Source organism: Cupressus sempervirens, chromosome 3, assembly GCF_028749045.1.
Source record: "Cupressus sempervirens isolate cs-2001-9-10 chromosome 3, ASM2874904v1, whole genome shotgun sequence".
In the NCBI taxonomy this organism is placed as follows: domain Eukaryota; kingdom Viridiplantae; phylum Streptophyta; class Pinopsida; order Cupressales; family Cupressaceae; genus Cupressus; species Cupressus sempervirens.
This window is the reverse complement of record NC_143120.1, coordinates 213,892,391-213,910,205: the sequence shown is the minus strand read 5'-3', so window position 1 is coordinate 213,910,205 and position 17,815 is coordinate 213,892,391. Positions and strand designations below refer to the sequence as shown.

General features: G+C 35.6%; 1 protein-coding gene across 4 annotated transcripts in view; it reads left to right on the top strand.

Annotated features, from left to right (window-relative positions):
• Positions 1 to 16,395, top strand: part of LOC149565577 (2-dehydro-3-deoxyphosphooctonate aldolase) — a 257,795-nt gene extending 241,400 nt beyond the window's left edge. For all 4 annotated transcript variants that reach the window (XM_089819099.1, XM_089819100.1, XM_089819097.1 and 1 more), the window contains 3 exons: positions 15,205 to 15,252; positions 15,556 to 15,603; positions 15,905 to 16,395. In XM_089819099.1, the coding sequence (XP_089675225.1) occupies positions 15,205 to 15,252; positions 15,556 to 15,603; positions 15,905 to 15,967 (159 nt within the window). In that variant the 3' untranslated portion in view covers positions 15,968 to 16,395. The remainder of the gene's footprint in view (positions 1 to 15,204; positions 15,253 to 15,555; positions 15,604 to 15,904) is intronic.
• Positions 16,396 to 17,815: the final 1,420 nt, after the last annotated feature.

Below are 17,815 nucleotides of genomic sequence, written 5' to 3'. Positions count from 1 at the left end.
CAATTTCCAGATAAAAAATCCTGCCTGGAAGGATCTCAATCATATTGTCCTAACTTTATCACCAAGTTAATCTTGTGCAACATATCCTTCAGTTTTGACCTGGACAATTCTCACCAGACTATGGCAGTGGATTGCAGCACAAGTGCAAGCATCAATCGAATCATGCAGACCATAATTATACAAATGATCATAGGAAACAATAGGAGTTCATGGATGTGTGAGAATGTATGCATATCCCTGCATATGCTTAGCAAGAGGAAATAGTCAATGACCCTGTGTATGTGGGAGCCCCTGTTTCACCAATTTCGACTGGATACAGCATATTTAACTTATAACTCTGCTCAATAGATTGTTGTTGTTCCATCCTGTGATTGCTTCAAGTGGTAGATGCATAATTTTCTGGTTACATGGCCAGATTAATGCCACCATTGAAGAGAAAATCTGAGGAATTTCTCCCAAGTATATTCTATTTTTTTTAATCATCTACAGACTTCAAATGTTTGATAAAATCTTACCAATAAATTGCCCCAGTAATATACAATGTCTCTGCTCGTTGAATCATGATTTGCACCTAGCCTCAATATCAATTAATATGATAACTGTAAGACCATGTTGTGGTTGTCCTGATTGCCATTTATAATACATGTACTTGCCTTCGTTCATGCTCCAACATCCGTCTATGTCATCTAATTATTTTGAGGATGAGTATGTGAAAGGTGATGTCCCATATTGTTGTTTCCATACTTTCATACTTGGTTGGCTGAATATAATATGTAGTTGTGTATGAATTTTTTCTCGCCACGTGAATACTCTGTCCAGCATAGGCCTTTATCTATCTGTGTCCTGAATCTTCATATCATCTTTGGCTTTGACTGCGAATATCATGTTGTTCATAGCATTTAATAATCTATCCTTCATATGCATGATATTTGCCCATTTGCTTTCAATCACACAAACTTCTTCATGAATGCTTCATATCTAATGGTTTTATCATATATATTCAACATTACATCTCAAATGGAGGTTGCAAATTAGGACTCCATCTCAACCATCTCAATTTCTCATTTTTTTGTGCCTCAAAAAGTGTGCAGTGGCATCTTTGACCAACATTCTTTTGGAAGGCAGTTAACAACTTAATGAAAAAATCTACAATACTTGGAAGCAACATATGATGACGATTTTTTAGTACAAATGTCTTGATAAAATTGGTTTGGGCAAGACTAATCATCCCAAGGAAGCAAGAAAAGAGCAAGATAAATTTGATGAGGAGAAACGAGAAGTTGTCATGCTCATCAAACTTTCTATTACTGATGATTAGCTCCCGCAGGTTCCTTCTGGCAAAATAGTTGCAGATTCTTGGAGCCATATGAATGATTTGCATGAAACCTTAGATAAGAACCATGAATTCTTCTTAAAGAACATGCTCTTCTCAATCATGATGGGTGAATAGGTGTCCCTGGAAGATCATCTCAATAAAATCAAGGACATCTAATAATGTAATGTCCCCTTTTTAGCATTCATAGCATGATTTTGTCGTTAGCCTATTTCCCCACGGTCCCGTAGGCTAACCAGGACATTAAAGGGGCTTAGAGGCCATTTGGCTTAGATAGTTTCAGTTGCAGGTCTTTCGGAGGGGTTTTGAGGCAACTTTGGGCATACTTACTATTTATAGTAAGTCATCTTAGACATGGGCAAACATCCAGTGGCAACGGTATTTCGATGGTAATTGTTTAAAATCGACAAGAAGACTTGTTCATCATTGATAAGATTTCTTATGCATTGATAAAGCTATTTTATAAAGTTAAATTTAAATATTTAACTTTATTAATGCATAGACTATAGTTTGTGGGAAATATTTAAATTAAAAGAGTCCCCTTTATTTTATAACACATTGGAGACATAAGTTACATAAAGGGAGTTATGTTTTATCCCACATTGATAAAACGAAGGATGAAGCTCTTATGAGAACACTATAAAAGAAATGGAAGAGCTCTTTTAAGCATGCTGGGATGAAGATTAATGTTATGTTGTTGGATATCTGATTATCAGGCTTGGAGGACGGAATCCCTCTTTGCTAGCATTCTCTTCGCTGTTGAAAGACACAGTCAGGAGGATTAACGGTGTTTCCAAACACACTGGGTTTCATATAGTGTTTTTGCTATAGTGCGCGTGAATAGTGTTTTTGCTACAGTGCGAATGAATAGTGTTTTGCTACAGTGCGCGTGAATAGTGTTTTTGCTACAGTGCAGATGAATAGTGTTTTGCTACAGTGTGCGTGAATAGTGTTTTGCTACAGTGCGGATGAATAGTGAATTTGCTACAGTGCGTGAACAGTATTTGCAACAAGTTTATTGTTTATTCTTGCTGATTTGAGGGTTTGGAAGGCTGCCAACTACATCTGCAAAAATACTACAGCAACTAATTTCAGGTTTCTTCTGTCAAATTTTTATACTTTGCATTGTAGTTGTTGAATACGAGATTGATATTTGTTGCAGCCTGTTAAACAATTGTATGAGCACATTACATGGCAAAAAATTAATATTTAATTAGCAAGTAAGAAGTTTCAGATTTTCCTATATATTGTAGTATGTGTGCCAAGTGTTCGACAAAATGCTATGTTGAGTTATTAAGCAAATCAATTGATATCATAAGTAGCTTGCAAGTTTTTTTATTTGGGAAAAAAAAAATAGGGGAGGATATTATAGTGGTATCAGAGCTATAAGTCCTGCCATCCTGTGGGGGTCTTATAGGGAATTTGGAACAGCCGGATAGCATTTTCATGGATTTCATCACAGGCCTCCCATTGGCACAAGGTCGGGATTGTATTTTTGTTGTGGTAGACAAATTGATGAAATTTGCACATTTCTTTGCAATTTCGTCTACATATTCAGCAGCACAAACAACAAAACTATTTTTTCGAGAGGTATTCAGACTACATGGGATACCACGGAGCATAGTCAGTGACAGAGACAACAGATTTATGAGCCACTTTTGGCAGGAGTGTTCAGGTTATGTGGAACAAAGCTCACTCCGAGTACCAGTTACCACCCTCAAACCGATGGGCAGACAGAGATAGTGAACAAGTGGGTTGAGGGATTTCTCCAAACTACATTGCAGGGCAGCAGAGGGCTTGGGTGAAGTGGCTACATCTAGGGGAATACTGCTATAATACCTCTTTCCATATGTCTATTCAATTGTCCCCTTTCATGGCACTGACGGGTATGATGCTCCTAATTTCTTGGATTTGTTATTTGGGGACAGTAGGGTGCCTAAGGCCAAGGATATTTTGCAAGAGTGTCAGGATATTATGCGATCCTTGAAGGAAAATCTGCAAAAGGCACAAAATCAGCAGAAGCAATATGCTGATCAACACAGGGTTGAGAGGTCTTTTGAGGTGGGAGACATGGTGTACCTCATGTTACAGCCGTACAGGCAGTCCTCTCTCAAGAGGAGTGGAGTAGAGAAATTGAAACCACGCTACTATGGACCATTCAAAGTAATCAGGAGAGTGGGCGAGGTAGCTTATGAGTTGGAGCTGCCTACAGACAGTAAAGTGCATAATGTGTTCCATGTGTCACGCCTTAAGAAGGCATTGGGGCATAATGTGGTGCCTTCAGTAGTATTGCCACCTCTCGATGATGAGGGAAAGCTTATCTTGATTCCCGAGGCTATACTTGATTCTAAGGAGAGGGTGCTTCGCAAGCAGACTATCAGGGAGTACCTAGTGAAGTGGAGGAACCTACCAATTGAGGATGCGACATGGGAGGTGGAGCAGATTCTTCAGTATCCTGAGTTGAGATTGCTTGGGGACAAGCAATTTCAAGAGGGGCGGACTGTAATGTCCCCCACTTAGCCAGTCTGGATGTATGTTGTCGTTAGCCCATTCTTGTATGATCCCGACGGCTAATAAGGACTTCAGAAGGGATCCTGAGGTGATTTGGCCTAGTCAAATTTAATTACAGGCCAAATGGAGTTCGTTTGTTGGGTTTTCGGAAAGACTTACTATTCTTAGTAAGCCAACAGGGGGATGCAGTGCCTTCAATTTTTAGTGACAGGATGAGATGTGTTTTGTTGGGCTCTTTCCAATGAGCTATTATATGTGGGATTCCGAATTTATTTGGTATATTATTTTAATGTTTGAAGTTATAATGATAAAGTGACTATTTAAATTAAATATTATAATGTTTCATAAGTCACTTTATAAAAAATCAAGATTCCCACTTTTTGAGTACATACATGGGCTTTGTAAAAAAAATAAAATAAGTAATATTAAAACTCATGTATTATCCCACATTGGCATGACGAAAGCGTGGAACAAGTGAGGAAGGGATTAAAAAGAAAAGGATAGCACTCATTTATTCATGCTTGGAAATATCAAAGAAATTGGGTAATATTCTGGAGATTATGTCTCAATAGTTTGAAGGATGAAATCCTTTCAAGCTGGAAATCTTGACGCCATTGAAAGATATGGTTTTGAGATTCAATATGGTAATAGCAAGTTTTTGTAGCGCGGTACTATAGCAGTGAGTCACTATAGCAGGACGAATCACTATAGCGCGGTACTGTAGCAGTCCGGATCACTGTAGCAATTTCAGAACTATTAACACTGTTGTAGCCGCAATGGGTATGGACCATCATTGAACTGGTTTGGGGTAGTGCCTGGTCAGCATCGTTTTGAGGATAACATTCATTTGCAAATTTGGTACCAAACTAAGCCTGGGTGTTTCAGAACTGGTCATTTTCAACAGCCATTGTTGCAGCAAAAATTAATATATATTCTCCATATAGTGTCGTATTGTACAACCTGCTCCTGGACATAGTACGAACCTGCACCAAGGACAGTTCTGGGGGTTGCAAAACTGGATATTCATCATCAAATTTCGATCAACAGCAATCGTATCATTTCCAGGTTCTTCTACATCCGATTATAATAGTTAGATGAATGTATGGGTGTCATAATTGTAAAGGGGTTTGCATTTTCAGTCACTGTGTAACAGTCGTTTCAGTCACTTTGTTACAGTCATTGCATTATAAATTCGGACACTTTTTGTACACAGCTATAGGAAGTTTGTATATCTTGAATAGAGGATAAGTGTATGTGACATTCATGATCAGTCCGTAAGAACTCTTTAGATTTGCATATTTTGTAGTAGTGTTCAAGTGCCAAGATATTTGTCCTTGCTATTCTTCATATCATATTGTCATTTGTTTGGTAGAGAAGCATTTTATCATCTGAACAAGAACTCAGAAATTTCAAATCAGACTTGGCACACCAATTGTTTGACAAAATGTCGTTGAATCAAAACTGAAAAAATTCAAGGCAGAATTAGTAGGGTATGTTATAGGTAATGACTCCTCGTTTGAATCCTCACCATCCTTGTCCTCAATGTTACCCATTGTGAAATCCATTCCAGCCCCCTCCTCCATGGCCTGCCTCTCCAAATCAACAATCTCATCTTTTGAAAACAATGGACCTGGCTCTTGTGTCATCTAATCATTATAAGGATTTGTATCATCTAGATCAAGTGTTCTAGGTACTCAACACTGTGTCCTTTTCATGCGCAACTTAAGATTATATTGGACATAAACAAGGTCATTGAGTCATTTTTCAGTCAATTTGTTTTGTTTATTTGTGTGGATGGACTCAAATAAGCTCCAATAGTGCTCACAATGGGATGTGCTACAAGGCTCGCACAATACTCTGAGAGAAAATTTCTTTGATTTGGGGGTATTTCCACCCCAAGTTGCCCACCAGGTATCTGCAAAACAAAATATAATAAGTTATAAAGCAATGAAAAAATGTAATCAGAAAACATAACTTACCAAATTGAAAATGTTTTAAAGTTAAAACTTTTATGGTTTACCTAGGGTTTGAGTGCCTCTTGTTCTCTTTGCTAGCATAGAAGAGAACAAATTACCTCTTGATTCCACATACACTTGTTGTTTTTCACAACAAGGTCTCTCTCTGTATCATCAGTTATCATCCTCTCAATGTATCTAGAGAGACCCTCCATGACCTCTCCATTAGGATCTGAATAGGAATCATTATGCCTAAAACAAATAGAAAGTGAAATCAAGTCTTAGTACAAAACCTTAAAAAATAAAGTGAAATGAAGTCTTAGTAAAATCTCAAGGAGAATCATAGTACCTGAAACAGGGGTTGAGGAAGTAGCCTGCTGAATGAATGGGTTGGTGGAGCATATTGTTCCACCTCCTATCAATTATTTCCCAAATGGGATCAAATTTGAGTTTGTCCTCATGGTAGACATTTCTAACTCTCTGGCCCTATCCATGGCCTCATAAAGACATCCCATTGGGGAATGTTTCCCATCACATATGTGTAGGACTCTAACCAAGGGCTCAAACATCTACAATTGAAATTTGAAAAATACAAATTAGTTACTAGCATGGTAAGTTACAAATTAATAATGAAACTTGAATCAACTAAGAATCGATATTTTGATTCTTGAAGTTACCTTCACAATCTCCATAGCCATTTCAAAAAAACTTTTGTCAAAGACTACCTGCGCCACAACCTCTCCTACGACCTTCTTTCAGTAAGGTGAAGCAACCCAATCAAGACACACAAACATTTGTTTCAAAGGCAATATTGTGTTGATAATACTTTGCAACATCAAGAACCTCATTGCAAACCTTGTGACAATGGGTCTCACCAAATCTTTGTCTTTAGTGATCCTTTTCATCAAACTTAGAACCCATGGGTGATTATAGGTAAACTTGGTGACTCGCCTTGCATCTTCCACAACTAGACCCACCCAATCAAGGTTTCCTATGTCCTCTAGAAGAAGGTCAAGGACCTGTGTTGCACAAGGTGACCAAAAAAGTGTGGAGTGCCTCTCTTGGAGGATTCTACCTAACATATTAGTAAAAAATGATAATTAGTTGCAATTCTTTCCATATTTTACACCAACCTAAATTGAATAATGTCATAGAATTGGATTCCTGATTTATATGCAACATAAAAAATTAAAATTACTTGCTGCCAACTCCACGACAACATTCTCCAACATTAATGCCAATGTGAGCATTTTTCACTTTATTGGAGGCATCAACAGGTTTCCTAAACACCATATCATCTTTGCAAGCAACCAAAAATTAATAATGGCTCTACTTCTTCCACCTGTGCACCCATCAGACAAAATGGTGCAGCCATATTTCTTCCACTATTTTTTTTTGCTTTTCCACCATTGCCCTTCCCCTATCAACCGCATTGTCAAGCAACCTACAAATTAAAATGAACTCAACTAGATTTCATTTTTTTAGAGTTACTAACCTTCCACTCAAATCCTTTTGAGAAGGGGCCTTGTACCCTTTACTCAAAACTGTCAATGTAGTCACTACATTCAGCCAATAGGGACTATCAACCACATTCATTGAGAGATTTCTGAAATACCAAAAATCAGCACATGCAATGTCAGTTTGCTCATGCACCTCCTGTTCCATCCAGTACCCTCTAATGATGGTTGTGCTCTAGCTGTGTTCCTGGTCACAAAATAACTCCCTATCCTTGATTTTGATGGTGATGAAGAACTAGGTGTTGTAGAAGAGGGAGTGGAAGCGGTAAAAGAGGCACTTTGTTTGTGGATCCCCGGGCCACACAAAGATCCCACTATGTTCTCAAGTGCTGCTTCTTCTTCTTCTTCAACATCAATGGCAGCACCTTGAGATTCAACTATGGCTGCCCTCATAGCTAATTTTCCCCTCTCCCTATTCAATTTTTTCTCTTCGCTAGCTGCAAGTAGGGCATTAATGAATAATTTTATTTCTTTTGTTGCCTTGTCACAAGGAGTTGAATTATGTTTCCTTATGCTTGCAAGGTGGTATTTGAGGCAATTTATGCCTCCAAAAATTACTATTTCACATTGAATGCATGTTACTATCCCAACCTCATCAGGAGCTTCATAAGCATACCTCCATGTCTTATCTCTTACATTTCTAGGCCGACTGCCTATATATCGAGATGGGCATGGTGTTTGTGGCCACACTTTCTCTGAATTTGTCATGTTTTTTTAATGCTTAAACGCTGCCCTACACATATAAATTTAAAACAAAGTTAGAACTTAGAAATAGAAACGAGGTAAAATAGGTTAATTGTTTTTAGACATCATTCAAAGTCAAACATTGACTACACAAAGTGTTAGGGTTTGTTTTAAAAAAACTACATATTCTTTGGAAAACAACAATAGATTCAAAAGCAATTGTCAAACATAGAATTGAAATGATTTCAAATGATTCAAAATCATTTCTAACTATTTATGAATGAATTTGAATTTATTTACATGCAATGGAAAAACGATAGAACATTTTTTTAAAGTACAAAAACAAACTTAACAAACCTATCTGGGCAAGAGATTTTTCTTCCAAAACCGGTTGAAATCCTCTCAAATTCACCTTAAATAGCTTGCAATGATCTTAGAATGCTTTAGAACCCTTTCTCTCCTAGTCTCAACCCTCCAAACGCTGAAAATGAATTAGTGAACCAAAAAAAAAAGATTTATTGCCTTCAACATTGCTATCTGTCACATGGTTGATTCGTGCATTAAAACTCGCCAGGTTTTTGCAAAAGCGTGAAGAGTTACTCGGTGAGTTATCAATGAAAAGTCAGTGAGTTTTAATTCAGCTGAGTAGTGAGTTTTTCCACCAAAAAGTCACAGGGTAGAAAAACTCGGTGAGTTTCAAAAACTCACGAGTAATCTATGATTGTTTTAGCTATGGCCTCTGCATTCGACACCTTAGGTGAATAGAACATGTTCATAAAAATGAGGTTTCGAACATTGGACAAGGTTTAGAATGTAGATGTCGTGAACATTCTTCACCTACTTGTCTTCCTCATTCAAAGAACCAATGCTGCTCTGATTCTGTCCATTTCATCAGCTACTATTGTTCAACAAACCCTTAGTAGAATAACCTCCTCCAATAGGTATTCCACCACTACTATTGCAATAACCATCCCCACTCTGATGAATCTTGTCGATTCACTTACTTTTTCCTTTGTCATCACTACGATTGTCAACCAGTACCTACCTCATCTTTTGTTTTTTGAACTCCACCTCAGAATTTAAGCAACACATCAATCTTCAATCCTCTCTAGGGATTTTGCTACTTATCCAATGCCACTATATTTTCTCCAGTAACCAATTGTATCATCACTAGTTCCTAAGTGAATTGGTTCATGTTTTCTCATCTAATCCTTCAACAACTAGTCAACCTTAGAAATCCTGTAAGCCACCTATTGTAGATCCATTACCTTTTGATCCATAATAGTCTAATCACCAACATGCAAGTCTATGTCGTTCTTAAGTTCCTAGCTTTCGTTCCTTCATCTTTCAATGGAAGTAATCGGTGATAGACACAACATTCCTTCCACAATTATGAATAGCTCCAACATTATATTGCCAAGGTCTACCCAATAAAACATGGTATGCACTCATATCAATCACATCACATAAGATCTTATCCTGGTATGGTCCAATGTTGGAATTAACCCCAACATTGTTCTTTTACTTCGACCAAGTGATCATCCTAAAACCAATTTATCCCATAAGGACAAGGGTGCTTGAATCTTCTCATTCGCAACTTCTATACGATTTAGGAACAAGGTTGTTTGTATTTCATCCATTATTACTTTACAACATTTGCCACTAGACTTGCAAACAATTCAGAACAACTACCTCCTCTACCAAGGCTCTAGATCTTTCTTGCTCAACATAGCTCTTCTGAACATTAGAGACTCCCTCTTCTTAGGTTCAACTTCTCTTTCGACCAATTCATCTTTCTTAGCTTGTCCCTCATGTGCCACTAGGTTCTCTCTTGTCTTGGAACTCACTGAACGTTAGAAAGCCCTATGACCAACATTCCCACATTTAAAATGAGTACCCTTGAAATCCCCATTGTTACCTCTACTCTTTCCATAAATCTTTTGATCATGTTCTTCCTCAAATACCAATTTGTCCTTACCTGTGTCCATTGGTTTATCCATAACCCTAGGGGTAATTTGCTTTCTCTTCAACTTGTCTTTTTCCTTCAAGGCACACTAATAAGCATCATCAATTGAACCGATCCTCAACATACCTAACTCATCCTAAATGGTAAGTCTCATACTATTAATGTATCTAGCCACCTTCTCCTTGGATGACTCTTGATATCCATATCTGATTGTCATCTTATAGAACTCCTCGATGTACTCTCTAACTAAAAAATCTCTCTGCTTTTGATTTCGCAACCTCTTGAACAACTCAAGTTCATAATCCTTTGGTATGAACTTAGCCTTAAAGTTTAGAAACTATAACATTCCATTTGGTTAACTTTTGTTCACCATTATCTTCTCTATCTTTTTTCATAATTCTTTCCACCATAAGGCAACATGATCCTTCAACTTAGTCAATGCTAACCTAACTCTTTGTGGATCCTTAACATCTTCAAGCTCAAAGTAATCCTCTAGTTCATTTATCCAATCTATCAATTCCTCTAGATGTAAAGAACAAGAAAAGTATGCAACATTTATTCTATAACTGTTACTCATCTGTATCATAGCTCTCAAAATTATCTTTCCTCTTCAGCAGGAATATGCACATTTGTGGTTGTCTCAAGATCTTCAGTAGCTTCCTCAAATTCATCTCTAGTCTCAAGGTTTCTTGTAGTCCTAGCTGAAGTATTCTAGTTCTGAGTTCTTATTTATGAAATCTTCCATCATCTACTCTAGTCTTCTAGGATTCATTCTTTTACATGTCATGTTTACCAAAATGTCAATCTTCGATTCCATAGGTTGGGTGATTTGATCACAATTATTGAATGTCAAAACCAATCCGAAGATCTACCAACATAAACAATCTTCCTCCCACTATTAGGTCTTGTAACCAAAAAAACTTAACTTCGCCAACTATCCAATCTTCTTTTGTGCAACCACCACAATTTTAGGTCAGATTTGATCTTCTGCCACCCAACAACCAAGTTCACAAGTGCGTTACAATCTTCCAATAGCCCAATTTGTTCTTTGTCACGTTGCACTAGCGTTTGGTTGATGAGGATTATAATCTTCTCTTGAACCACTCCACAACAACAACACATGCAAGTCAAGACACAGGATCCTAAGTGCTTGTACAGTCCGCAACCACCAACCCAAACCAACTCTGACACCAAAAGATGCAGTCCAAGGACAGAGAATCCCCAAGGAGATGTCAATTCCTTGCAACAAGAATGCAATAGCACAGATACACAACAGACTTAGAACAAAGCACATAATATGGAAGAATATCACTGAGTTATCATCAAGTTGTCCTTCCAAGAGCAGCTTCATTACATCATTATGCAACTGAGATCAATATCATTATCTAATCATCAACTGCAGCTCCAAGATTTGTTCCCTAGAAGCAGTCCGTTGATGCTACCACCTTATTCCTAGGGGCAATCTGTAACTTTTGCCACAAAATTTGTGCTATCCTTCTCATGTCTAGCACTACCAGACTTGTCCCACTAGAACCCCTACCCTACTTATATACAAGACTGCAGGCCACAAGTCGGCTTGTCTGACCAACAATCTCCAAGACAAAGGAAGTGTATTACAAACATATAGGTCAGGAGCCAACCATATGAATACATTACGGCTTGCCAACAAACAAGAGGGTCAATGAAGGTAGACTGGTTCACTGACAAAAGTAATTCTTAATTGACAAACATTGATTCTTCAAATTCTACTTCTACAGTCAGCAAAGGTACACTGGTTTATAGCAGGTCCTCCCCATAATGCTGGCATTGCAATCAAGCACTACTTCTGAAATGAAGTATCAATTACTACTTATGCATCATTATGGTATGAATTGCTTTTCTTATGTTGTACTTAAGTCTATTATCTAGAGCTTCACATGATCAGGATTCTTAGGGACATTCTCCTCCACAAATTGCAGTCTTCGAGATAGTAAATTATTCATGTGAGACAGATGATCTTGACCATGTTTTTTGTGTCAGCTTTTTGTGCTAACTGCATTTTTTTTATAATTTTGAGCTGATTTATTTTAATTTAATTGGCAATTTATAAGCTCTCTCATTGCATCTCCAAATAAGAGATCTGCTTGAAAGTTGTGGAAGAAAATGCACTTGAGTTGGAGTAATACTGAAATGGGTGATTTCTTGAGAAGTATTGACGCTTCAACTTTATGCATATTGTCTAGATATGATGAGTGCCAAGTGGGTGGATTATTCATGCTTATGAAAGATAGGAGGTTGCAAAATATTACTCATAAAATATGGGTGAATAAAGATGACTCAAAAATATGCAGTTGGGTCCCTTTAAAATACCACTTAATTGTTAATGAAAGATCTAGGGAGCTATATGATGAATGCTTCATAAGGCACAACACTTGCTAAAAGTTTTGTAAATGGTGTAGCAAAGTAAATGCATTTAATCCTGGGGAAAACTTTATGGTTAAGCACACTTGAGAGTTGAGTCAAAGTAGTACTAGGATGGGTGACCTCCAAGATTTGACACTTTTCCCTTTTGACCATCACATAGATGCAATGGATGCTAACTGTGAGTGATCATACTCATGAGAGGTGTTCTTTTGAACCACTACTTAAGAAATATCAGGTGATAAATATTGACTTGAAATGACATAATTTATTCCTAATTAAACATCAAGATAATCATAGGTGGTACACTACAAAAATACCACAATAATGTAAGAGGAATCAAATTGTCAATTTGTAACTATGCTTATGCCAAATAATTGATTGATTGCAAATGCCTCTAGGTTTATTATTAGTTTTGGATTTGCATTTGTCTAATTATTTCACAAATGCATTCCTATGACTTATGTTGAATATTATTTTGGTGGCAAAGGGGGTGACATGTATCACTAGATGTGCTTATTTTCAATGTTATTTGATTATCTCGAGTCCTTTGTCCCTGTTCTTGTGTAACACTTTTGTTGCAGCTAATTGATGACACGAGTCAAATGTCTTTACAAATCTGGTAGAAATTTTTTGTAGTCTGTGACAAAATTAGATTTGTTTATGAAATATTGTACATGGGCCTTAGAATATGTTAGAAGTGGTTTCTCCTTATTTAACCAAATAGTATGTTGTTTTGCACATACGACAGAAGTGTTTGGGCCATCTAGAAGTATACCAACTATTTCTATGGGTCAACAAAGAAGCTGTGATTGATACTGTATTGGACAGGATGGGTCATGGATATAGTCGGGTTGGTTGGACCCAAGTAATGCTGAGTCAATTCAAAACTTGACTCATGCTTCTACTACTGAAAAGGATTATGTTAATTATGTTTATACAAGGTCGCTCGTTTCTATATTCTTCACTATTCTAATGGACAGAAGCTTTTGATTTTTTCTGTGACTTCACAGGTGGAGGAAAAATGCTTATTACACAATTTAGGTCTGTTATACATATATATAATTTTTTTCTTTGATTGTATAAGCTTGATATTAACTCTGGACACACTTAACATAATCATGTTTATCCAAGTTTAATTTGTATGGCTGTATCAACAAATATTTTCTAGTTCATTAAATGTTCTTTCAAACTATGATATTAGAAGAAGAAAGGAGATCAGAAACTAGAGCAGTGTGGTTGTCCTATACTTATTTTAAGATAGAATTTTGATAATAATAATTAGATAATACAATGTTATTAAATAAATAATGATAATAAAGTTATATTAAAACTAATACTAAAATTTCAATGAGTAAATAAAGATATAAAATTAAATACAAGAGACAATATTGTAGAAACTATGTTAACTTTCTAAATAGAATTTAATAATAGATAAGAATAAACACAAAGAAGTAAGTAAATAAATAATATAATATAAAATAATATAAATTAACTAAATCTAATGAAAAGCCAATTGATGCTTAATAAATAGACATGACTCCTTAATATTAAGATATAAAGAGAGGAGAGTTTCTTTTAGAGAGGGGGAAAAAGAAAAGGAGAAGATAGGAGTTCAAAAAGGAAAAATGGAAGACGAAAGTAATATGAAGAAAATAAGAAGTGACATTCTAAAAAGGTATCAATGGTATTGAAATGATGCGAACCTTCAAAAGGGTCATAATTATGAATAATTTTGACTCTTCAAAAGTATTGTGATTATAAAGTATTGAGAATTTTCCAAAGGATTTTAGTTATGAAGTGTTGTGACTTTTCGAAATGATTATAACTATGAAGTGTTGTGACTTTTCAAAGGATTTATATTATGAAAGGTTGTGACTTTTGGAAAAGAAGAAAGAAAAAAGTATATTTTATCCTTTCTTTATAATTAGAAAATGAAGAATTTTAGAAAGTAAATATAGAGTTGAGATAATCTAGAAGGAATAATTCATTCAAGGGCTGACTAAGGATAGAGCCACATGGACCAAGAAAAACAAAAGGTAAGAAATGTATGTTTATGGATTATATTTGTTTAATTATGTTTATGAATTTATTTATATTAATGAATCATACTTGTGAATAATATTGTGTTAGCTCATGGGGTTAACACCATGGAGATTAATGAGACTCGAAGCATGGGGTATGCGAGCTGTTAAGATCTCCATCTGACCACCATGGCTAAGAATAAATGGATGATCTGCACGTGCCAAAATACTCTAATAATGTCAACATATGCATATGTGATGAGCTAGAAAGCCTGTTCTGGAGATGGCCTTAAGATTGGGGTTAAACTAGAGGGTAGAATAATATTAGTTAGTTTTGTTATTGTTTTGATTCTAGCCATTATTTTGCAGATACTACTTGTCCCAAACTAACCCTAATAGTGGGGACATTACAGTAGTTGAAGACAGTAATGCACATATAAATGTAAAGTAAAGCTCCATTTGTATCATTCTCTATGTTTTGTTTATAATTTGAAACATAACTAGAAATTAATTGTTGTCTTCTATATGGAATTATTCCATGTAATTGCTTTGATTTTATGGGGCAAATGTATTTCAGTTTATATTTTCATTTATTTCTTCCATCTCGTCCCATCATTTACAGTCATAACCTTTGATGTGTTCTTTTAAAGGAACCAGGGGAGATATTCTGAGATTGTCCAAAACTTGCTTCATCTTCACTAGCAAACTGAACACAGCTTTTCAATTATACTCTTTTTCTATACAACAACAATGGACAACTTATATATTTCCATTTTGTAATAAGACATAATGTTGACGTTACTTTGATTTTCAGGTACATGATAATCCTTTAAGTGCACCTGTTGATGGTCCAACACAATGGGTAAGAGCAACGTGCATACCCTTGTCAGGCATTGGACTGGCAACAAGCATATAAATTAAAATTATATTTTAAGTATTGTTTGAATTTTGCTAAAAGAAAAAGGCATGTGTTCATTCATTAATTCCATGAAATGTCATGCATTATTTGTGAGCCAAAGACTGATAATGGTCTTCTGAGCTGTGGCATATTCTGTCAACAATATTTAAAAGTAAAATGAAAGCATTTCTTGTTGTTCATTACCTTTGCTGCATAATTTATTTTGAAAAACCTTATTGTCAAGTTCTTTGCATTTTTCCTTGGCAGCCACTTAGGAATTTGGAGGAGCTACTAGAGGAACTCATCACTATTGCAGTAAGTTTCAAACACTTTTTTATAAAAGATAGTAAATGGAGGTATAACTTAAGAGATGCAAGAGAGTGACCTATGCTACTGATAATGCCTATGAGTTTCTGTATTCTCATTTTGAATTAGTAGAAAGTTTTAGTGACTTACTTCACTCATAGACAGAAAATTAGTAGCAATATGACCAAAATATTTACAATATTGTTTGGTAACTTACAAGTGATTATATAGTGATTATGAATTAATGCATATGAGATCAGAACTGAAAATTGAAATGATATGACTATCTTTAATTTTTTAATTCTGACAGAAAGTAACCAAGGGAAAACAAAAGTTTGCAATAGACCTGACACCTGTTGAAGAAGACTTCTGACATCATACCAAGGAGGTGTTTTGAATCAAATCGTCTGAATGGCAGCACCAATTGAAGATCAATTAACTGGGATAGAAGGGTCAACCTCCCACGGAAGAAAATCTGAAATAATCTAAAGCATGCGCATGCTCACAAACGCTTTTCCTTTGATAATTATAATACAAATGCAATTGTTCCAACTTAATAGCTTAATGGTTTTTTTTTTTTAATATTTATTCTGTTCTTTCTCATTGGAAATTCTAAGAATCATTAAGGTTGAATTCTATGTCAATACATTTTTGTGAGGCTGATCGATATCAATTTAGGCATGGGTCTATAAACAGTGCCAATTTTGATGAAGAATTAGTTTCTAACAATACAAGGTACTCTTATGATATAATACTACCAGTTCAAATTTCATGTATCTATATATTGAGTTCTGTCCAAAAGTACCCTCAGCTTCTCTTCAAGATCTTGATACTATTTGCGTCTGGTTTACAAGAAAAGTGGTTAAATACCTATGCACTCAATCTTTGAAGTACACGGGCTTATATTATCCCCGTGGTATTAGATCAGGAACAAATATTTCGCTTACAATTAGTGACATAAATGCCTCGACTTTTGGCTATGCAAAAGAAACACCCAAAATTTCATAAAACATAATGTATATTGAGAAGTCAGGCCTGACAGAAATTATTAGTAACCCAATTTAATTGTTATTTTCCACTTCCCAAGCAATGAATTGCAAGTGTTGTGACTTTTTTTCTTCAGTGTGGCATAGAGGGAGTTTTGTGTGGAAGGAAAGTCTTTCTTTCAGGAATTTCACTATTTTACAGGTAGACACGAAGCCAGCTTTTAGTATCCTCATTTTGACTTTAACAATTATTTGTTTTCATGAGATATCATTACTTGTTATTATAGAAAAATGACTTAATGAGAAACATTTTCATATATCTAATACTTTTTAAACACATACTTTCATCATTGATAAGATTATGAGACAAACTTCTATAAAGGGTTATGCAAAAATAATTTGTGGAGTGTTTCAGGTAACTTTTTTGGATCCATAATTATTTGAAAATAATTTGAAGAGCATTTCAAGTCACATTTCAAGATTCATAATTGTATAATTTTTTTACCGGAGTTCATTGATATCATTTTAAAGTATGCAAATCAAAAGTACTTGTTAAAACCATCATTGAATTATTAACTACTAGTGATTTGAATTTTTTGATGTTCTTGCATGTTAATCACTGGGTCCTCTTTGAAGTGTCTGAAATTATGAATAATTTACCTCTATGAATGGCCTAACCCTACTCCCTCGTCCTTGTTCAAGTTTTGAAAGTCTTGTGTGTTTTCAATTGCTTCTCTTAGGATGCTTTTTGGAATAACAATATTCTACAATTAGAATATCATTCAGTTAAAGGTAGATATGATTAATTTTGAAGGACTTTCTGACAATGTTGACATAGGCTGGGGTCCCATAGAAGAAGGCTTCTGTAATGTCCTATTCTGGACTTTACCCTAGTTTAAGCCCTACAAACACCATTTTCATTAAAGTGAGGTTGTGAGAGTAAACAGATTTGTCACTATGAGTGTTTCTTCAAAAATGACCCTGTTCGCCCAAGCAGCAAGGACAACCGACCAACAGTTGGAGAGGTTGAATCTAATCACAATCAAATTGCAACCTTTCTCTGCTTTTGAGAGGGGCAGCTCCCTTATATGATAGAGGTATTTAAGATTTTTACATACTTTTAACCTGAAAGTAAACAAATGAGACAACAAAACTAAAAGAAAGTAAGAATATAAACCCCAACAGTAGACATGTGAATACTGGTTGAGATTCGCAAAGGATAACAACCACAAAGA